This window comes from Pteronotus mesoamericanus, unplaced genomic scaffold (genome assembly GCF_021234165.1).
Source record: "Pteronotus mesoamericanus isolate MK-2021 breed Mesoamerican mustached bat unplaced genomic scaffold, CSHL_Meso_final contig_24, whole genome shotgun sequence".
NCBI classification, from domain to species: Eukaryota; Metazoa; Chordata; class Mammalia; order Chiroptera; family Mormoopidae; genus Pteronotus; species Pteronotus mesoamericanus.
The window spans coordinates 8,758,146-8,779,876 of NW_026555100.1; the positions used below are offsets into that span (position 1 = coordinate 8,758,146).

Below are 21,731 nucleotides of genomic sequence, written 5' to 3' on the forward strand. Positions count from 1 at the left end.
CTCTGTGGTGCTCAGTGTACGCTCCTGCCCCCTTCCTGAATCAGGGAGTTGTGAGTTTCATTCTAGATCGCAGAAATTCTGTGCACACTGGAGGGACTGGTGTGACGCAGTCCCTGTCAATTAAACCCTGTGACACAAAAGGCAGAGCAGGCACCACCTACCTCTACTCCTGGATCACCCTTTTCCCCAGGTTCTCCTTTCTCTCCCTGCGGGCACAAAACACCATGGCGTGGGTGCCAGCACTCCAGGGGACCTGGGGCAGACATACCCTCATATCTGTGGCAAACCAGATTGGCACTATGCTAGGCCTGGGCGTTGGCAGGGAACACCTCAGAGGCTATGGAGGTGGTCAGCCTGAAGGACAAAGGTGGGACAGGTGGCCTGTGATCACTGCCTTTAATAATCTGAGTTTCCAGGATGAGTAAGCCTCTGGGGGGTGTTGCGGGGCAGAGGAGGATGTTAACGAGGGAGCTCGCACACCACACTCAGGAGCACTCCCTCCAGCTGGGAGCTGTCCCACAAGGAAGGGGACATGCCAGGAGGCGGTGAGCTACCCCCTGTCCTAGCTGAGCAAGGGCAGTCACAGGTGGACTGGTTGACCTCTGAGGTTCTCCTTGTAAAAGGAGAATTCTGAGTCTAAGACCCTAGGACTTTTGAACTATCTTGGCGCCTGAAGACAGAGGCCACCATGCTGTGGGCTGAGTGAGGTGGAACCCTTGTTTATGCTCAACTGCCCCTCATCTGCTCGTGAAGAGGATGCCCCTCCCCAGGGTGGGCAGGCTGGGGGTTAGTGCAACCTCATCGCAGTGCAGGCGCCTGCTGGGCTGCGGACTGCAGTGAGGGGTGCCCCTGCCTATGGGCGCTTGTCTGCAGCTGCCTGCCGGCAACCTGGATACCCAGCCCTCTGGCCTTACTGTAAATCCCGGAAGCCCGATTGGGCCGGGCAATCCTGTCGCTCCGGGTCTCCCTTGGCCACCTGGTTCTCCTTTCTCCCCAGTTGGGCCATCTAGACCCTAAGGACCAACAAAGATCTGTTAGTCAAGCGCAAGGTCATCATGCTGAGCATCTGTGACCCAATGTGGCGTGCACACATGGCTCCCTTCCTCCAAGGGCAGGTGTCTAGGATGGTGACCACTCACAGGTGAAAACCCCTGACGCTCAGAGAAGGCTCCCAAGCCAAGGCAGTGGCCTAATGGAGTGGGCTAAGTACCCCCCCCTTTTTTTTTACAAGCAAGCTTTCCCAGGTAGAGGGCTTCTGCATGCTTTCCCAAGAGGCAGTTTTAGATCCAGACTGTATTTCTTTCCCAACAACCTAGCGTGGTATCCAGGGAAAGTATTATTATCCCTATTTTAGAGATGAGAGAGCTAAGGCTCTGCCAGGCTCAGTGATGTTCATAAGAAAATGACAGAACAGGACTCAGGTCTCCTGGGGTGGGACACAGGTCTTCAAAAAGGAAGTGGCTTGAGAGGAAACCAGGTAAATCCCCTGCCCCAAACTCCTGGCTCCAGGTTTGCAGCCCAGACGGTGCGTGGGGCCAGCATCATGCTGGGGGCGGAGCATGCAGGAGGGCAACGTGGCCGGCCCAGTCCTGGCACTCACCGGTGGGCCGGCCTGTCCCGTCTCCCCTTTCTCCCCCTTCTCTCCTGGACTCCCTGGGTGTCCATCTTCTCCCTTTATTCCTGCAGGCCCCGGCTTTCCTGGGGGGCCTTGGGGACCAGGAGGGCCCATGTCCCCTGGTTTGCCTCGAGGTCCCTTTAGAAAATATCAACAACACTGATTAGATAACCTAGTGGAAAAAACAGGAGAGAGAACATAAAAGAACGGGTAGCCCGAAGGACTCGGTTCTTCTGTGCTTGGTTGGACCTGGCAGAGAGCCTGTACAATGCCCAGTGGGGGTCCAAGGGGCTCCGCCGCCCGCCCCAGCCCACCCCAGCGTGGGTCTGCTGGCTTCTCCGAGGCCAGCAGTGTGGGGCTCGGCAGGGCTTCTGCAGGGTGTGCCTCCCCTCCCTTCCTCTTCTGCCTTCCCCACAAGACCCACCCTGGGGCTTCTTCCAGAGCCTCTGCCCCATCACCTCCCAGGGCAAAGACTGTCTTCTGAGGTTTGTCTGGAAGTGTCCGTTCGTACCTTTTCTCCATCGTGTCCTGGAGCACCTGGCAGTCCAATCTCCCCCTGCAGACAGAATAACTAGAGGTTACTCCGGAGCAGAGAAGAATGACAGCTGTCATTTACATAGCCCATCCTGTGTGCCCTGAGTCCCCGGAAGGCATGGGCTTGCACTGTCACCTTACAGGTGACAGCGCAACACTGAGTTGTGTGCTCAAGGCCCTCCTCAGTGAGCTCAGTGGAGCCAGGACCGGAGCCTGAGCACTCTGGCTCTGCCGTCCGCATTTCAGTCCTGACCTCGCACACTGCCGCTTGGGACCCTGGGCACTCACTCCAGGGCTCCATGGGAGGGGTGCCTGCCTCCTCGTCCCCTTCAAACCCAGCCCTCCTGTCCTGGTTGTCCTACAGGGAGCTCCTTTCATTTTCACATCAAGCCAAGGCCCTTCTTTAGGCGTGGGAGGTGTGGCCTCTCTTTTTGAGGCCAGGTAACAACCAAGTGCACCATCAATGGGTAACGATATATGTGCTCTGAGAGGAATGGAGAGGAAAGGGCAGTGAATTCTACCTGATAGATCAGAGAGGGCTTCAAGGGGGAGGTGGGCTTTGAAAGGGAGGGGAGAGGGGAAGGGGTTTCAGGGCAGGGGGCCTCATGAGCAGAGGGCAGAGGGGCAAACATGCAAGGCCTTCTGAGAAAAATCACAGGGGCTGGGGGCAGAGTGTAAAAGGGAGCGAGGGAGGGGTGAGATTGGGAATGAGCGCAAGGGCCATGTAACCCGTTGGTGGATTAGGATCACCGCGGTGGGTTTGGTTGGGGCAGGGTCTGGTGCGGCAGGCTTGCCACATCAGAAGGGCTCGTAGGTTATAGGCACTCAAGACAGGCAGCCAGGGAAGAGTGGCAGAGCCGAGGGCGGGAGCAGCGGTGGCAGCTGAGATGTGGGGGGTGCCTGACGCATCGGGAGGAAGTACGGTCCAGAGTGAGGTAGTGGCTCTGGGACGATGAGAGAGCCACGGGCTGAGGGATGGCCACGGGTTCCCGTGCACAGAGGCAGCCACAGGCATCGCCCCTGTCAAGACAAGCGTTACCTTCTGGCCTGGGATCCCCGGAGCTCCAGGAGGGCCGATTTGTCCAGGAGGACCCGGGGGCCCCTAGGAAAGAAAAGAAAGACTCAAGGAAGAACTTTCTGATTGAGGAGGAGGCGTCTGTCACCAGAGGGGTGTGCACAGAGGTGGTTTATAGAGATCAGTCATTTTCAAACGTTCAACAGTGGCAGGAACATTTTCTTTGCAAAGGAAATAATATGGGAACTTTTCAATGTAAAGCAGATAGGTGCTGAGTATGTGTGGGTTAAAGTGGGCGGTGGGGATCCTGGAGCCATGCCCAACAGCCTCTCCCTCCTCTTCCCTCTAAGGCACCACTGGGGGCTCCCGGGCTCCAAGAAGACAACTCTGACTTTCCCTGACAGTGACTTAAAAATGTCTTCAGGAAACAACCCAAGTGTCCATCAACAGGTGAAGGTCTGATTCATCCATGCAATGAAATGCTGCTCAGCAGTAGAGAAAGGACCAAGGGTGGTACCTGCCATGCCATGGATGAAACGCAGACACACTGTGCTGAGCAAAGAAGCCAGATGCGGACACCTATACACCCTGTGATTCCATTCGTAGGGAACGCTAGAAAGGACACGTCTCATCCACGGTGACAGAAAGCAGATGAGGGGGGCTCAGGGTGGGGGTAGGTGAGGGACTGACTCCTCAGGCCCATGAAGGAACTTTCTGGAGTGACTGGGGTGGTGGATGCATGTGTACAGATACATTTGTCAAAACTCAGCAAACTCTACACCTAAAAGGGGTACATTTTATTGCATATACATTATACCTCAAGGTTGATTTTAAAAGAAAAAAAAGTGTTTTCAGGAAAGTTTTGCTTCCAAAAGCTATTTTAAATGATATATTTTAATGTTTCCAAATGAAACTCGTTGACTCCAGAATCATGTGGTTAATGAACACCAGTTTCTGGGATTGGGACATCATCTAATTGGTGCTTGATTCTGGGTTTGTGTCATCCCTACGTGTGTTCTGTGGCACGTGATCCCTAAAAATATTCAGTGAAACAAAATGCCAGTAGCTGGAGAACTTTGTGATCACCCCTCTCCTCTCCACCTGGTGCTGGTGTGTTAATTACGAGTATTCACAGACAGCTGTCCCTGGTGGGCACGTGCGCAAACTCCAGGCTTGAAATGCACTGGTTTTCCAGGTGTGGGTGATAAAATTGACTCAAATGCGGAGGGTTGCTACTGGCTTTTTAGGATTATGCACTTTGTCAGCTGAAGGTTGAGAAAAAGGAGAAACATAAAAACACCCTCCTCTATATCTCTATTCCCTTGACAGAGCTGTAATGGGAAGGCAGCATTTACACTGTGACAAGTGTGCACAGCTGCATTGGTTGAGAGCCGCTTGGGTGGACAGCCATGGCCAGAGTGGGGGCAGCTCCCGAGACTCCCTGCTCAGACTTAGCTCACCCTCTGCCCCAGCACCGCTAGGTCAGCCCTAACCCAGAAAGCCCCGCGGCTGCTTTCTTGAGGCAAGACCTCCAGTCCTTGCTTCCAGGCTGCCCTCCTCCCCGCCCCTGCCTGGTGCCCGGCAAAAGTGAAGAAAGAGGAAGACTTACGATCAAGGTCAGCGTTGGCATCTCCTAAAAAACCAACACCATGCAATCAGGTGAAGAGCAAATCAAGTGCCATCTGTCAGGTCCCCTTGGCCCAGTCATGGAACCTGGGCACTGGGCCCCTCTAAGGAGTGGGCTCCATGCCCCCCAGCCCCATGGAACCTCCACCTCTCCCAGGTGTATAATCACTGGGCAGAGAACGCCCCACGTCTCATGGAATGCTGCTCTGAGGCTGTCCTACAATGGACTCAGACAAGCCCTCAAATGGCCTGCAACCTTTCTTTCACTTTGCCAAAGAGGGAAGAAGCAACATCCCTTATTGTTTCTAGTTGCTGACTGGGACCCTCCCTTGCTGCTCCCTGTTGTCCAGTACATAGATCTCAAGGTTCTGATGTACCGCCCTTTAAACAAACAGGCGCAGCATAGCAAAATATGGGATCACTCAAAAAATAATTAAATGGATAATTGTTGGCATTAAAAAAGAATTGTACATCTCGTAAATGGATTCACACAGTGAGAAAGTGTCCTTTAAAGAAGTGGTGCAGTGGGAGGTCAGTTTTGTGCCCCGTGGACATTTGGAAATGTCTGGAGACACACTTCAGTTGTTATAACTGGAGGTGGGGTGCCACTGGCCTCTGGTGGGTGGAGACCAGGCGCCCTGCTGAACATCCGGCAACACACAGTGCAGCCTTCCTCCACGGCTGCGCTGCAAAGATGACCCCAAATACCAATAGTGCCAAAGCTGAGAAACGCTGCGTTTGCGGGTGGGCACCATATGAACTTGAAATATGATAAATTTGATGCAAAAGGGAGATGTGTTCCAGGAAGACAGATGCTATCATGTGAAACGGGAGTGTGTGTACCGAAGAAATGAGGCCCCCAAACCTTGCATGGGCTGACGCCCCGCAGGGTGCCAGGATGCTCCAGGTATGGTTCTGCGTTACTCAGAGCCAGGGTGGTGGGCCAGATGGGCCCAGATGGAAAGCCAGGCCACCTGAATGCCAAATGAGGGGGCCATTTGCCTGGAGGCTGCACAGTGGGAGGCCAAAGGAGAGAAAACAAGGGAGCAACTCTCCGACTCTCTGGGAAGCCCTGCCCAATGGCCTGGGCTCAGGGACATTAACCCAAGTGTTGCAGCGCTCCCTTCTCTAGGCCTTGACGCAGAGTCCAGAGGCCTCCAAACTCTCGTCCCAGGCCAGCCCGCACTCACCTGGAGAGCCTCGTTGATGCTGGCACTGCAATCCACCGTCTCTCCTTTCCCTGGCTCTCCCTTGGAGCCCTGCAAGACAAATGAGACCTCAACCCTGGGCCAGCAGGGACCTGATGACAACTGCTGCCTATCAAACGGGACGATAGCCAACACTGGCTGCGCCTGGCTACAGACAGGAGGATCCAGAGCAGCAAGAAGGGGAACCTCTCAGGGGACTCCAAACGCTCTCAGAGGGCGCTCAGGAGCTCGGCCCTGTGAGAATGCTGAACTAGACTGACCTGGAGAAGACTGAGTCCAGTCACGGCTGCAGTGTCAGACCTCCTATCGGGGCTAGCAAGCTCTTCCCCTCTCTCCCCCTCAAGACCCCAGGGACAAGCCACTTCATTCTGTGACCCCAGGGAGGTGAGACGTTGTGCTGAGACATACCTTGGGGCCAGCAGGTCCCTGTTCTCCAGGTGCTCCAGGGTCCCCCTATTGCACAACAGAATTGGAGTGAAATGGGGATAAAGCTAGGCGTGAGAGAACCTGCCGCCGCAGATGGGCCATGCGTTAGGGGCCATGGAGGGGCCAGGAGGCTCCTTCCAGCTCAGGTCCTGTACCCTAAAGTGCAGGCTCCCCTCTGTTATGAGGCATCTGCCCGTCTCCTCTCTCCCTCCGAACTCCCTCCAGCTTTGCATTGAAAGATATTCTTTCTGTCCTGCATTAGTTGTTAGTGACTCTACCTGTGTCCATCTGGCCACACCCCCCTCCCCAGCCCTCTAATTAGCCACCTCCTTGTGAGCAAAGACCAGGCCCTGTGATTCTCTTCATTTCCATTCTGCTCAGGTAGCGAGGACTCAGAAACTTGTCACCAGTTGCCTGGGTCAATATTTGCCATGAAGAGCCTATGTGGTCCTTTTAGGCTCCCCTCTGTTTGTGAAAGACCCAAACTACAGGATAAAACACGGGAGGGGTTGGGGAACAGAAGGTATTAGGAACCCCCAGCCTCCCCGAGCAGGTGAAATGAGGGAATTTCTTCCTGTTGGAAACAGAACAGAATGATGGGGAATAAATGAAAGTGGTGTAAATTTAGTTCAGTTGTTCTGCGATAATGTTAACATTGATGACAATTTTGAAAAGATAGAAAGTACAAATAAAGGCAAAACAAACCCTTTACTATATAACTCCACTCCTGATGACTCTGCAGTTGGCCAGCTCGTGGTGCGTCTAGCCACTGCCACCTGTGGGTCACCTGCCTCTGCCTCCCTGCCCCACAGCATTTCAGTCATTGTGCACGTGGGAGGCACACAGCAGCACCCCCAGCCCGTCCATAGGGAGCAGCTGGAGAGAGGTGGGAGTCCACCATTATCAGTGGCTTGGAAGCTAATGGAGCAGGGGATCCGGGTCACCCCCAAGCCCAAGCGTCCTGTCCCCTGGCCAGCCTTTGCGTGATTGCTGTCTCAGGGGAGGGGCACAGACAGGGGTCATGGCTGGTCAGCCTTGTGCTCTGGAGGTCCAGCCGCAGGGATGGCCAAAATCCTAATCTCTGAGCTGGGGCTTGGACTCCCATGCTGACCCTCATCCTACAGCTTTCAGGTCTGGGGGTCTCCATACCTTGTTTCCCTGCTGTCCAGGGGGGCCGGCCTGGCCACTGACACCAGCTTCTCCCTGGGGAAGAGATGGGATGAGGGCATGTAGGGCAGCTTGGATAGTTGCTCAAGGAGGCAAAAGACGGTCCTGCTGTTAATGTTCTGGGTATTAAGTGTCTTTGGGCCGCTATCTCCTATCTGACTCCTACCCACGTTTGGGCCCAGCCTGGGCCTCACCTCCTCCTGGCAACACTTTTTACCTACTCCTTTCCTTCTCTGAGTTCTGCTCTGCACCCTCCTCCCCTCCCCAAGCCAGGCCCTCCTCAGTTAACACACGTGCCCGGTTCTGTCTGGACCCCCAACTGAGGACTGCCAGCAGCCCGTAGTGGGTCATTTTGGAGCTGAAACGCTTGTGAAGACACATCTGATCCTGCCTGGAAGATGAGGGGACAGTGAAGGCTCTGGACCTGTGTGTATGTGGGGGGTTGCAGTGGGTTGAGGAGGCCTAGGGATAGGTAGGATAGATAGTAAACCAAAACAGGGAGGAAGAGGGAAACATCCCACCCACTAACTCAGCAGTCCTAGCCGGGCCCGATAATATTGCCAAGTGTGCCGCTATCACAAGCAAAACTATGATAATGCAGGAGGGGGGGAGCCCTTGAAAGTCTGTGTGTATCATCTCTACTAGCTGTGAAAAGGAAAACCTTGAGACTGTGTATGCATCCCAAGGCCTGGGAGGTGGAAGAGTGTCCACAGTGCCCCAAAGAAAAAGCCCATAAAACAACTTGGGTTAATTGCCCGCCTCCTGTCAGGTATCTGTTTTATGGCAAATAAACAAATGGAGTCTGGAGCAAGAGAAGGATTCGGGGTAACAGACCCCCACACATACCTACATTTGGTCATGTCCCCCAGGGAAAGCTGGCACCGCCGTTACCTGTCAGTCACTGTGTAACTTCTTCACCCCCATCCCACCAACTATAGTAAGTCCTCAGAACAAAGAACCTGATGCCTCTGGCCACCCAGCCCCTGGCCACCCTGCTCTTGCCACCCAAGCTCTTGCCTTTCATATCCACCTTAGCTGGGTCCATTCGCTCCCATGAAAACTTAACACTAATAAACTTTGCTTGCATGGTAATAGACTCGCTGATCTGTAAGTCTTTACTATGTCGGCAAGAAGAACTGAGTTTCTCCCCTAACACTAGGACAGGAGGGGCAGAGGAGGTAAGAGGAGGCGCATTCCAAATACGTCACTTATTAAACATTTGGCTGGTCTTGGAAAGGGGACGTGATTTTGGGAGCAGTCTACTAGCTTTCCCTTTCTTTTGTTCCAGGGAGCAGGGACAATAGTGACCAGGTTTCTCCAACCCCAAATTAAAACCCAAAATGTACCAGGTATGCATGCCTTGTGGGGTCAGCAGGACAAACTCAAAAACTGGGGATGTCTGGGGGCCCAGGTGGCAGGTCCATCTTTGGCAAAGCTGGTGCTCATGCCAGGGGGGTTCTGCTTCGGCCACAGTCAGGTGGGCACAGGGCATGGGCATGGGGAAGGGGAAGCCATTTCACCTTGCCTGCCTGTGGGGTTCCTTGTGGTTCGCTGCACTGTATTCCTGTGAGCTGTGGGTTTGTTTGTCCTGCTAGACTGTGGGCCAGCTGAGGGCAGGTGCTCTGAAGGCCTGCTGCCCATGCAGGGCTCACCCATAGCAAGCCCTTGATAAACTTCAGTGGAATGAATGCATGGTTTGACGTCAATCATAAGGGTAATGAATCTTTTCCATATAGGTTAAGGAGGAGACCCTCTCATTTCCCTGTGCTCCTAAAACAAAGCAAGCATCACAGGAAGCATCTGCTTTGGGAAACCCAAATCTTACCACTGCATCTTCCACAAAGAGCAAGGAGAGTGTGGGCAGTCCCGTTTGCAGCTGTCTCCACTGCCCCCACCCCTGCTCCCCGAAGTGTGCTGCCACCAAGCAGGGTCCAGCAGCTCACTGACCTGGGACCTGTTCAGAGCCTAGGCCAGGGGCCTTTCTGGCCGTCCTAAGGTCCTGCAGTCAGTCCCTGATTCAGTTACCTCACAGCCATTTGAATCAGTGGGGCCATCCATCTGTCCTGTATTGACATCTCTCCTGGATGGTCAAACTGTCATTGTTTGGAAGAAGGAGCTCTGATCAAGTGACCTTTCCAGAATCCACTGGAAAAACTACACTTCTGGAGCAGAAGACTAGAGAAGGCAAGGTGCCCGGGACACAGAATCTCCCAAGAATGGGCTGAGGATAAAAGCCTCAGGCTAACATCTCCCTTGAGAGGAAGACTCACCTTTGGCCCTGGCGGCCCGGGGAGCCCTGGGGGACCAGGATCCCCTCTGCCTCCTCCAATGGAATTGCCAGCATCACCTTTCTCTCCCTGAGAATGGAAAGCAAGAGTTACCATCACTGAGTCCACCTAGCTCTGGAGGGATGGGGTTGACGACTCTCTGTCTCCCCCTACAGCAAAGACGTAGAGGCAGTTGACCACCCCTCCGTCTAGGCTAAACTTGGTGGGGGTGGGGATGGGCATTAGGGGTCTGTGGGCTCCAGGAGGGCTGGGAACCAGGGGCCTTCAGAAGCCTGGCCTGGTGTGATCCAGCCATGGGTTTTAGTGGAGAATGGAGCTGGGGGCTGAAGGGGAAAAGGTTTAGAGCTGAAACAAGAGACCCATCAGAACCTGGGTCTGGAGCAGTGCTTCTCAAAGTGTATTCCACGGAACACTTTTTTCCAAGGGGTTGAAAACTGAAATGAGGGGGCGAAAAAAAAGGCCTGGTGACCAATGTTAAGAAAGGTGGGATGAAATGAAGCTTTGCAGGCTCCTTTGCAGCAGGAGGTTCAGAGCTCTGACAGGCTAAGGTGTCCCACTATTACCCAAGGGGGCCTTCCTTAGACACCTCTCCCCAAACTTATTTGACCTCTAGTCTTTTATCAAATGGGATCACTTACAGAGCTCATGGACCATTGAGCACATTTTCAGAGCTGGAGCAGAAAAATCTGACCAGGTCATAGCTATTGAACTCTGAATTTGGGCCTTTTTTTTTTTTTTTTTTTTTTTTTGCCAATCAGGGTCTCCCATGTGGTATCTCATAGCCTCTCCTCTAAAATGGAATCTGACTGTGTTCCAGCTGCTTCCCTCCAAATCCAGGGGAGGTACCTCAGATGCGGGACTCCTGTGAATGTGCAGGGCTGGGAAAGTTAGTGGGTGAACACTGAGGCCTCTACGCAGAACTCACCATTCAGAGCTTCTCAATACCCACCTTCTGCCCCAGGAGGCCAAGTAGCCCGGGGGAGCCTGCAGCCCCCTTCTCACCCTGCAAGGGAAACGCAGACAATGCAGGGTTAGAAACTTTCTCCAGGGTGTCAGTGAAGGCATCACCCTGCCAGCGCCGGGCCTTGGCTTTCCTCTCTCCTCCCTCCCTTCCCCTCCATGAGTTGCTTTCTGAAGGACTCCCCTTCCTGAAGGACGCTCATCTGGGCCCAACTCCTTCCTTGGGCCACTTCACACGGCTGACGACCCACACCATTGTTCTCCTGACCCCTTATGGACTGGGCTCTCCTCACTCACACAGGGAGAGGAGCCAAGAGCCCTGAGTCCTTTTCGGGGTCTCCTGGGGAGCAGCAAGCAGTTTGGAATGCCGGTAGTGGGGGAAGCTCTTCCTTTTAACCCCTTTGCTCTTTTCATGTTCCTAATGTCCAGCAGTTTGGGGCCCCTGGTCTCCAGGGAGAGCTTTCTGCCCACCTCCTCCCTGCCTCTAGAGAAGACAAGAACCACCTAACTAGAACTTCTCTTTGGAGGAATATTTTGAGGAGCTTGCCTCTAGCTATGGGTTGCATTGTGTCTTGCCCCAAATTTGTAAGCTGAAGTCCTAACTCCCAGTACCTCAGAATGTGACCTTATTTGGAAGTAGGGACATTGGAGGTATAATTATGTTATGAAGTCATACTGGAGCAGGGTGGGCCCCTAATCCAATGTGACTGGTGTCCGTACACCCAGGGGAAGCGTGGCCACTGACTCTCCTGCGGGGAGAACGCCTTGTGAGGATGAAGGCGGAGACTGGGGTGATGCTGCTGCAAGCCGAGGAACGGCCAGGGTGGCAGCAAACCCCCAGGAACCGGGAGACCGGCCTGGAGCACATCAGCCGTCACAGCCCGCAGAAGGAGCCGGCCCTGCTGACAGCTTCACCTCAGGCTTCTGGCCTCCAGACTGTGGGATGATAATCGTCTGTAGTTTAAGCCACACAGTATGTGGTCCTTTGTTGCGACGCAAAACCAGCGTCTTCCGCTCCTGGGGAGAACTCTTTCCCCACGGTGTGAGTCACAGAGCCCGCTCTCAGTGCAGGTGAAGAGGCTCTGTGACTGCGAACAACCCCTCCTGCCTCAAGGCCTGGTGCTTCACCTTCTCTGCCACCAAGAGTTCACTTTTCATTCACAGACTGGCTCACATCAGGAGACCCCCACCCCCGCCCCGCCACAAATGCACCTGCCCGGTCAGCGCGAGAAGCCCCCCTCTCCATAGCCTGGCAGCCGGCGGGTCACATGTGTAATAATATAAATCGAGGCCTCTGGGTCATAATTTGCTCAATTAGGCTTCAATGACCTTTCCAGCTGGGGCCACAAAAGAAGCCACACCAAGTCATTGGGGGTCAGTCCTTTGTTACCTGTCCTTGGGTAGAAGCTGAATGGCAAATTGGCTTGAAGCTGGTCAAGGAAGGGGAGGAGGCTGGGTAAGGGCCCAGGTGATGGGAGCACAGTAAGTCTCGGGACCCCAGCAGGCCCTGCTTTGCTTGGGCTGTGCCTTCGTTGGGCACGCCCTGAAATAGGTCAAAAAAGAATGCAGTGCTGCCCTACCATGGCCCTGGGGGAGTGGGGACAGAAAGAGGAAGGGCCTTCATTCTGCTGTATTTTCCTCCCGGGCAACCAATGGCTTTCAGGGAGGGAGGGTTGCTCTGAAGCTTCGCAGCCTGTCCCAGCGCTCCCCTCCTCCTGGGGACGCAAGCGCCCAGAGCACACTGCAGGGGGCAGGCCAGCCACGGGGGTGGGGCAGGGAGGGGGACATCAGCGGAGGCTGTGATGAAGGGCGCGCAGGCTCAAAGACAAAATATCCTACCCTCTGTCCCCTCTTTCCCGGCAAACCTGGGGGCCCCGGCTTCCCTGCTGCTCCTGGGTCTCCCTGGGGTAAGAAGAGAAAGTCACTCCTAAGAGGATGAAGGGGGGGGGGTCATGAGGGGTGTATGGACAGTGTTCCCAGAATACTAGTCCCACAAGATGCTCCTCTGAAAAACAAGATGTCCTGGTCAAAAAAAGTTCAAAAATCTTTCACAAGATATTACCCTTTTAGATGTTAGAGCTTTCCAAACCATTTAGCATATTAAAGGCTCTACGAAGGCCTGCAATGAAGAAGCCTGTGTGCTATTTTTAATCCAATATTTCTCAAACGTATTTGACCATGGAAACTTCTCCTCATGTTACATCTTTTAATGAACTACATGAGAGAGACAGAGCTCTGCAGGTGCCGGGACCATGGTTCCCACCTCCTGGAGCAGGTGCACAGGTGACCCCGGCAAACTGGCTGAGCTGTCCAGGCCCGGGTCGGGTAGCAGAGAGGCACTTGCAGTGCATTCGTGGGCAGCGGCTCCTCCCTGGCAGGCCTTCCTCTGCTCGGTTGGTCCCCAGCCCCAGGCCAGCCTCAGGGGTCCCGAGAGTGAAACAGCAGCAGCCCCTCCCACCTCCCCATGAAACCTGATGCGCCCTGCAGCCCCGAATATTTCTTTTTTATCAGTACCTTGGCTCCCGGGGTCCCTGGTTCTCCCTGTGTGGAAGAAAAAAGACTCAGGTGAAAAAAATGAGAGGGAGGGAGAGAGCGAACAAGAACAAAGGTGCCCAGGGTTCTTCTGTGCTTAGACCTCAAGCCCCAGGCCCAAGAGGCTGCCCGGGCCATTCCTTAGCCTCCCCTTAGGTGGTGGGTGTGGCTGGTGTGGGTGTCAGTGAGGCACCCCAGGAGGAAAAGGAGGATAACACGAGCTTTTGCTTCCCACATGGTGCCCCCTGTAAGTGGCCCTGCCGGGAGAGCCACACTGAGCACTTTTGCTCTGGGGGGTTTCCATCCCTCTGCCTGTCAACCAACGGGGCAGTTAGGGTGGGGTTCAGGAGGGAACCCTGCTCTTCTCCCTGAAGCTTTGCGAGCATGTAGCTGCTAAATTTCAGAGTGTGGAGAAAAGCTCTGGCCCCACTGCACATCGCAGGAGGGTGAGACCAGCAGCTGAGGCTGGGAACCCTTTGCTACTTCCTTGCAAAACTTAGGTAAACATCGGTTGTTCAAGTTATGCATGCACTGCCAAAACTGCTGCTTTCAGAGACATGTTTCGCAATCCCATCTGCCCTGTCCTTGGTTCAGAGCCCCTAAAGCCCCGGCTCTGTCTTCCTCTCTCCATCTCTCCCATCCTGCCCCTCAGTGTCGAGTTACAGCGTTCCACTGACCTTCATCCCAGCCACGGAGATGCCCGGAGCCCCCTGGCAGAGAGAGGAAAAGGCATGGAGACTTGTGCAGGCAGGCGGAGCCTGGAGGAGCTGGCCAGCCTCCCGGCCTCCCCTTGGGGAGATGTGAAGGCGGGCTGCTCACTCCTGCCTGCTGCCCAGGCCCCCAGGAGAGGAGAGGTGCTGAGCTCGGCACCAGTCGGAGTGCAGGGGCGGGGGGTGGTGGTGCTGAGGAAGACGCTCTGTACAGCACAGCTCGGCCCCAGGTTTCCCACCCACTGGCTCAGTACCCAAGCTGTTCTGGGGGAAACAGTAGGCACCATGGCAGGATGCCCACAGGTGAGCCAGGTGGGGGCATCCTGGCGTTTGATGAGGGGGAGGGCTTCATTGGGACAGGAGAGAAGGAGGAGGAGATGGGGAGGGGGAGAGGAGGTAGAGCAGAGGGGAAGGGGAGAAGAGTGGATGGCGTCCCCACACACAGTCCACCCCAGAGAGTGTCAGGAGGATTCTCCTCACAGGAAGCTCTCCGGACTCCCGCCCTCACAGACGGGGGAGCAGCTGGCAGTGAACCCCATTTCCATGTCAGCCCAAGACCATCTACCTCCTTTGGGAGTGAATAGGCTTTCAAGCACAGTGCATAGTAATTCCCAAGTGGAGGTGAATTTTAGGGGGTGCCTACTCCCCACATGGGTCTCAGGACTGTAGCCAGAGCTGGGGTTACCTGAGATTTTTATGGTCCCCAAATGCCCAGAAGTAGGCTCGGCCACATCAGAGGGGCACCGGTGAATGATGGCTGTGGGCCAAACAGGAGCAGCCCTGTCTGGAAGGACCGGCTGGTGCAGTAAGGGGAGAGGGCCCAGGAGGAAACGTGTACCCTGTCTTCACAGTGAGATGCAGAAAGGGGGAGCGTGGGAGAGAGGTGGGGTTGGGGAGGGGCTGCCCGCGGTGTGGTCAGGGGAAGGTACCTTCGCTCCGTGTTTGCCCGGCATCCCTGGCATGCCCCGTTCTCCCTGAAGGAAGAAACAGGAACAATGAGATGAAGACCAGACACAGGACCCCGAGGCCTTGGCCCTTGAAGCATGGTTGGCTAGGATGTCGCTGAGGATAGTTGGTCTGGAAGCTTGGCAGTGGTCCTGCTAGGATGAGCTTTGAGGACCTGCCATCTCTGGCAACCGCCACGGGCCACTCCTCTCAGCCATGTGAGCTTGTAGAGGGGTCCCGGTCACGGATCACAGTGCAGGACAGCCCCCAGAGAGAGGCCCACCAGAGGAGCCTGAGTCCTATGTGGTCGGAGGGGACAGGGTAAGTTGTTCAGGATCTACTGCCAGCCACGGACCCGGCCGACCTAGAACTCAGTGCTGTGGGGTGGAAGTGGCCCACTCGGCCACTTACCTACTGTACACCCTCCCTGCCATCCTTGCCTGGGAATTCTTGCCCCTTTCCCATCCCAGCAGGTTTGCTCCATGGTACCTGCTGGCTAAGCCAGAAGGGCTCCTGCATTTCATCTTCTTCCTGGGCTTCTTTCCCTCCCAGGTTCCTTGGGTCTAACTCTTCCCAAGGGCCTAAGTGGCAGAGGGTCTACCTGTATTTTGGGTGGTGGGTGACTGGAGGTGAATCAAGGCACTTCCTCGATCCTGTCCAGAGGCACCAGGACAGCTATCGCTCCCCCAAGATATTGTGAGGCTGAGACCATCTCAGCAGTGCCCTGTCTTTCCCAGCACCTCACCTACTGCCCTGTGAAAATGCCAATCTATGGGAAGGGGCTGAGCTTAAGCAGAAGGACAGGGATTGTACTCTCCCATCCTTGGAAGGACATACCAGGAGGAGGTGGGGTTGGAGATGACAGCCAGTGACAAATGGAAGCTGAGTAGGTGACTCGAGACTAACTTGTTATGTGGGGGGAGGGGTGAGCAGGGAATAAAGCAGGACAGTTTCTGTCTCCATGAGTTGAACTCCAAATGCAGTTCCAGCCAGGGCCCAGAATGCTGTGCAGCGACGGGTGACAACTGTCAGCTTCTGTAGCTTCCTGCTTGCCAAGGCCAGCACTGTGGATGGCCACACAGAACACGGAGAGACCCTGCTTCTGGCCCAGCTTCCTCTATTGGGCCATGCTGCCATTCCCACAGGCCTACAGGCCAAGGGGGACCTGGTCCCATCTGGTCTCCCTCTTTTCAGCTGCCCTCACCCCTTCTCTGCCCCTTACAGGCAGCCGTGGTCCACGCTTACGCTGACCAAGAACAGAGCCACTTCTGTCTCTCTCCTCCATGGTTGGCCTTCACGCTCCCCAGTCCACAAACTGGAGAGCGATGCTCCCTACTTTGACACAGCCACTGCCTGGCATCGACTGTAGGAAAGAGGCCAGGCTCAGGAGCCTGGCCTTCCATCCTCACTTTCTTACCAGGCTCATCACTTGACACTCTGACACCTATTATGTTTCCCTGAAAACACCACCCATTTTCACGATTCTATGACTTTCTGCTATTTCCTCAATACCCTATTCATTGTCGGGGGCCCTGATCAAACACTGTCTCCTCTATGAAGCCCTTTGCTGTGCCCCAAGCCTAGTGCTGGTCGCTCAGTGCAGCAAGGACCCCTGTGCATTTGCCATCTGTGTGCACAAATCCACGTCAGCCTAGGATAGCTCATCCCATTCTCTTTGGGCCAAGTCTCTGAAGTCTGCAAAAGGTTCAGAATCTTCAGCTCCAAACCCAGCATCCCTTCCTCTTCCTGACTCACAAAGAACCTTGAGACACAAGCAGAGGTGTGGACTTAGGAAGTGACCACAGCAGACAAGCCAGTGCCCCAGGTCTGCCCTAGTCACAAAATTTTGGGAAACCCCTCTTACAGGAAAGAGCAGAGAAAGGCGTGGCCATCAACTGCATCTGCCCTGTGTCTGGCCCTGGGCTAAAGGGCTTTATATCCTTCTTATACTCAGTCTCTAAGAATCCAATCCTGCATGGGAGTGGTTGTTGTTCTTGCTTCACAGGTGAATAATCCGTAGCTCAGAGAAGCCAGACATAGTTGCCAAGGTCATGCAGAGCAGGGATTTTTACATAGGTCTTTTGCCTGCTAAAGCCCAGGTACCCATTTCTCCAGGCCAACCCCAGCATGCCATGGGCTGATGATCCGCCTGCTTTCATTAAACACCCTCTGCAAGCTGAAAGCAAGGGGAAGCCCCTCTCTGCTGGAGGGTCCTCGAGGCTGTGTCTCAGAGGCATGAAGAGGTCAGGGTGTGAGGGCGGCTCAGCCTAGAGCCCCCAGAGCTGGGTCTTTAACCACAGGCACACAAAGAGCTAGGCAGGGCCCTGCCTGCCAGCACAGGTCTGCCACATGGCCAGCAGAGGGCACCACAGGACCTTGCCAGAAGTCTGGCAACTGCAGCCAAGAGGGCCTCAAAGCCCTTCCTCTGGAGAACCAGCTGAGGGCCCCTGTCACTATTTCCTCTAAAGGACTGAGATGGCCTGCTAACATGCCATCCAGCTTAGCTGGGTTGACTTAGCCCCGAGGACACCAGACAGAGTCCCCTGCGGTGGGGGGTACAGGTGGGAGGTCAGGCTGGGGGTCCCTGACTATTTAGGGATTTCCCATTTGTCTTGCTCTTCCCTTCCCTGGTCTTTCCCTCAGTGGCCCTGCCTCCCCTTCCCACCTCCATTTTGGGGAGCTGACTGGGAGTCAGGAAAGGCAGGCCGGCTTTGTGACTCTGGACAAGCCACTTTTCCTGTTTGGGTCCAGGATCCCCTCCTGCAAAGTGAGATTAGACTCGGTGCTTTCTACTCACCCCGGCTCCTCCATCTTCCCCCATCCCTCCCCGGCCCTGACATTTCGGAGGGAGAGAGGCCGCAGCCGGGGAGGGGACAATGGGTCTGTTAGCAGCTCCAGAAGAAGGCTCCCTGGTGCAGAGAGTTTAGTTCTTGGTAAAACTGTGGCTCTAGGAGAGGTTTCTGCTTTCTCTTTCTCCTGTCCTGAGGAGATACTCAGCTTCTTTTGCTCCAGCAGGGAGGAGGGTGGGGTCTGCTCATCCTCACTGGTCTGTGCTTCTGTCTCCAATCTCCACAGGAGCCATGCAGAACAGAACCCAGGAGTGAGGGTTTCTGGCTAATTGGGCTTGTCTTCAGCCCATGCAGGTTTGTATGTAAAGACACAGCCATGCCCTCCAGGGAAATCTGGGCCCCTCTGAGCCTCCTAAGGAGGCAGCCTTCCTCATTAGCGTTGTTGACCTTTGCCCCTTCCCTCTGCCTGGGTCAGGTCTCTTAATTTTGCAAATGACTCAGGCTCCCTTGATCCGCATCTCAGGGCCTCCCTCACTTCCAGCCCTTTGCTGGGCAGGAAGCAGGAGTGCCCTCCGCTGACCCCGCCCTGCAGGCTCAGTCCATTTTCATCAGTCTCCTTTCTCCAGGCCTTGTCTCCACGGGCTTTCCCCAGCATGACCTCTGAACTAGGGGCTGTACTGGTCCTAGCCAGAAAATATTGATTCCTAGACAGCGGGTGAGGCGAAAGAGGGGTGAGAGTCATTGTCAAGGAGGCCAGGGCGGGTGTTTGTAGGGAGCAAGAGCAGGGTTTCTGGCAGCGAGCGCTAGAAGGAGACCGATGCTGTTCCTGGAGTTTTCCTCGTGCATGCCTTCATGAGGGCATATCGAGAGGCTCCTTCTTTCCTGTTTTCCTTCTTAAAAGTGTCCCTCTTCAAACGGTTTACATTTGGAATGGTGCTGACTTCAGATGCACTAACTGACTAACGTCTTCATCTTAGGTGGGAGAGGAGCTCTCAGTTCATCCCTTCTCTGGTGACCATCCCATGTCTTCCCAGTGGGACCGCAGGGGCTTCTGCAGTGGTTCTCAGCCACCCATGCTGGGCCGTCCCGCGGCTGGGGAGGCGGGTGCCTGAGCATTACAAAGGGTATTGCCCCAGGTGCACAGAGCATGGGTGGCGCAAGCTGCTGTGGAACCAGGCTTGTGACCCCCCCCCAGGCTGGGCTGACCCACCACCTGGGAGGCTGGCTTTTTAACTGTGGTGCCGAGAGCCAATGCTTGGATGCCAGCCTGGAAGGGGTAGATTCCATTCACTGTGGCTTGGAAAGCTCTGGGTGAGCACAGGTGGGTAGAGAGGGGCTGCCTGAATGACCTTGAGGGCCTGTCCCAGCCAGGACTTTTACAGTGTCCCTGACTCGCCAGCTGGACCCTGTGTGTGCTCATGCTACAGCATCAATAGGTTCCCTATGCTGGGCCTCGTTTCCAGGTGTGAGGACCCATCCTTTCCCGAGATGACAGGATGGAAGCGAGCCCCTTGGTGCACAAGCTGGCCATGCTCCCATCCGGTGGGAGTGGCCTCTTAATGGGTGATTTACTGTTTGTGGAACAAGTGGAGCAGGGACTTGGCAAGACGATGTAGTATAGAAGGAGGTGGGGGCTTCAGGGTCAGCTCCCCAGCCAAGCAAGGTCAGTCCAGAGACACATGGGGAGATGAATGGATCTCCCTAATGTGAGGCTCCTGCTGCAGCCCAGTGCTGGATGGGGGTGGGGGTCTTGGGCCGAAGCAAAGCAACTCCACACACAGACTCTTTGTTCTCTGCAGAGAGGAGGAAGGCCTGTCTGAGTGTGGGCAGTGGAGGGCTGGGGTTGGGCCAGCAGGCGGCTCTGGCCTGGACCCGGGTCCCTTCCTGGGCTGGAAAATCCAGGTGAAGAGGGCCAACGTCTTTCTCTCCGGCTGAAGAGTTCCCAGGACTCCTTTCCGGGAAAAAGGCAGCTCCCTGCCCTTACTCTAGCCAGCTCCAGACCAGAGAGGCCTGGAACCACGGAAATGCCAGGTCCTCCGGTAATTGGGGCTGGCAGGAAGCGATCTGGGGAATTACCGGGGTCAGGCGCCCCATTGAAGGCCAGGGCTTTGGAAGGGCGGCTGGCTCGTAATCTCGACTTGAGATCGGTTGATTTTGTAGTTAGTTCCAAAAAGAAAAGTCAGCTCTAATTAATCTGCGGACTTTGGAGTGCAGGAGAAACAGGGCCCAGGGAGTAGAGGCTGGGGGCTGGGAAGCGGCAGAGTGGGAGTCCCATGAGACCCGATGAGGCCTCACATCTGGAGCCCAAGTCTCAGCTCCCTGATCTGCTTCAGTGTAAATGGTCTGGCTGTCCCCACTGGGATTTCGTGGCTTTGGGAGACTGCTGTCCCCATACCAGAAGGCTCCCATATCTGTGACTCCCATCTGTATGCAGCACTCTGCGTGTGAGCGCGAGAGAAGCCTGGGGCTGCTCAGGCCCTCGGGGAGCCAGAGGCGTGCAGGAAGCTTTCAGGAATAGCTGCAGCATCGGGCTGAGACAAGCTACCTTCTCCTGGTTCTATTGGAAGTCCTGGGACCGTGCCAACTCCCTGAAGGAAGCATTCAGGTGAAGTCAGTGCCAATGGGGAAAACACTACCCTTCCTTGGTTCTTTGACTAAAATGCACCAAGTACTCCACATCCTCTGCCTTAGATGCTCCGGGTACTGCTCACAGAGAGCTTTGGAGGTTCAGAGGAAGGCCCAAATCCAGTCACAACCTTTTTCTTACAAGGAGGAAAACAGCTCAATACTCACCTCCTTTCCTTCTAGGGGAGCAAGGACTGCTTACTAGAAATCATGGGGACCCCCAGGGCTCATAAGACCCAGATAGTAGTCATTCAGAGCAAGGCTTTGGGGTCAGACAGAACTGACTTCACTATTTCCTAGCTGTGGACCTTTGGGTGTTCACCTCTGTGAACCTGTTTGTTCATCTGTCCATTGGGGATAAGAATAAAATCTACCTCACAGGGTTGTTATAAAGATCTAGTAAGGTCATACATGAAAAGTGCCACATAATCAAACTGGCATGTTGGAAGAGGCCTCATAAGTCACCTATAATAATACTAATTACCATTCTACAGAAGCATGCCATCCACATGGCCCCTTGCCCTGACTGGCAGATCAGAATGAACATGCCCTTGTGTGGAAGGGCCAAGGGGCAGTGAGGAGAAGGGCTGGCGTGGCCAGGAAATGAAGACCGAGAGGGGCTGGCTGGGTGAGCTTCTGCTCCTTACACCTTCACCCCAGGGCCCTGGCCATCCAACCACAGGGTGCTTCGGACCTCTTCCCGTGGGAGCCCCTGTTTCTGGGGATCCCCACAGCCTCTGGGAAGGGTGACTGCAGTTACCAGTTGCTCTATCACGAAGTTCTCAGATCCCGCCTCCTCTGGTCTGAGAACGCACAGCCCTGAGCAGAAAGGGAATGTGTGCTCAGCCACGGTCCTCCATGTAAACCTGGAGGCTTAACACCCAGACTGCCACGTGCATCAAACGCACCCCCCACTGCTGAGACAGACTGACCAGCTCCGACGTGCTTAGAGATAAGTTCTCACCAGGTTTGTGATTCACATATAGTCTGACAATACTCGTCAATCCTCTTGAAAGAGAGCCAAGGTTGTAATGGTTTAAACACACTTTGCGTCTTACAACATATTTAAAGAAGATCGGTGTAATGCATTTGGATCAAATAGGTACCACATGGGCACACTACAATGCCCGCAGTGTCCAGGCAGCGGGGCTGGCCCTGAGTAGGGCTGGGGTAGCATGGGGCCTGCTGGCCGTGCTGGGCTTTGATCCTAAAGAGCTGGTGGAGAAGCCTGCCCTGCTGGCTGGGCTGGGCTAGCCTTTGAGACGCTGCCAGGTTGGGTCCAGTTGCTGGG

The 21,731-nt window shown here is 55.0% G+C and overlaps 1 protein-coding gene across 1 annotated transcript in view; it reads right to left on the minus strand.

The window, feature by feature from the left end:
* Positions 1-21,731, minus strand: part of COL13A1 (collagen type XIII alpha 1 chain) — a 143,858-nt gene that overhangs the window by 23,496 nt on the left and 98,631 nt on the right. Inside the window, exons 18-31 of the mRNA XM_054572678.1 lie at positions 15,011-15,055; positions 14,049-14,081; positions 13,354-13,380; positions 12,679-12,741; positions 10,829-10,882; positions 9,862-9,948; positions 7,574-7,627; positions 6,407-6,451; positions 5,981-6,049; positions 4,774-4,797; positions 3,189-3,251; positions 2,127-2,171; positions 1,601-1,753; positions 162-206 (exon numbers count right to left, since the gene is read on the minus strand). Of these exons, the coding sequence (XP_054428653.1) occupies positions 162-206; positions 1,601-1,753; positions 2,127-2,171; positions 3,189-3,251; positions 4,774-4,797; positions 5,981-6,049; positions 6,407-6,451; positions 7,574-7,627; positions 9,862-9,948; positions 10,829-10,882; positions 12,679-12,741; positions 13,354-13,380; positions 14,049-14,081; positions 15,011-15,055 (807 nt within the window). The remainder of the gene's footprint in view (positions 1-161; positions 207-1,600; positions 1,754-2,126; positions 2,172-3,188; positions 3,252-4,773; positions 4,798-5,980; positions 6,050-6,406; positions 6,452-7,573; positions 7,628-9,861; positions 9,949-10,828; positions 10,883-12,678; positions 12,742-13,353; positions 13,381-14,048; positions 14,082-15,010; positions 15,056-21,731) is intronic.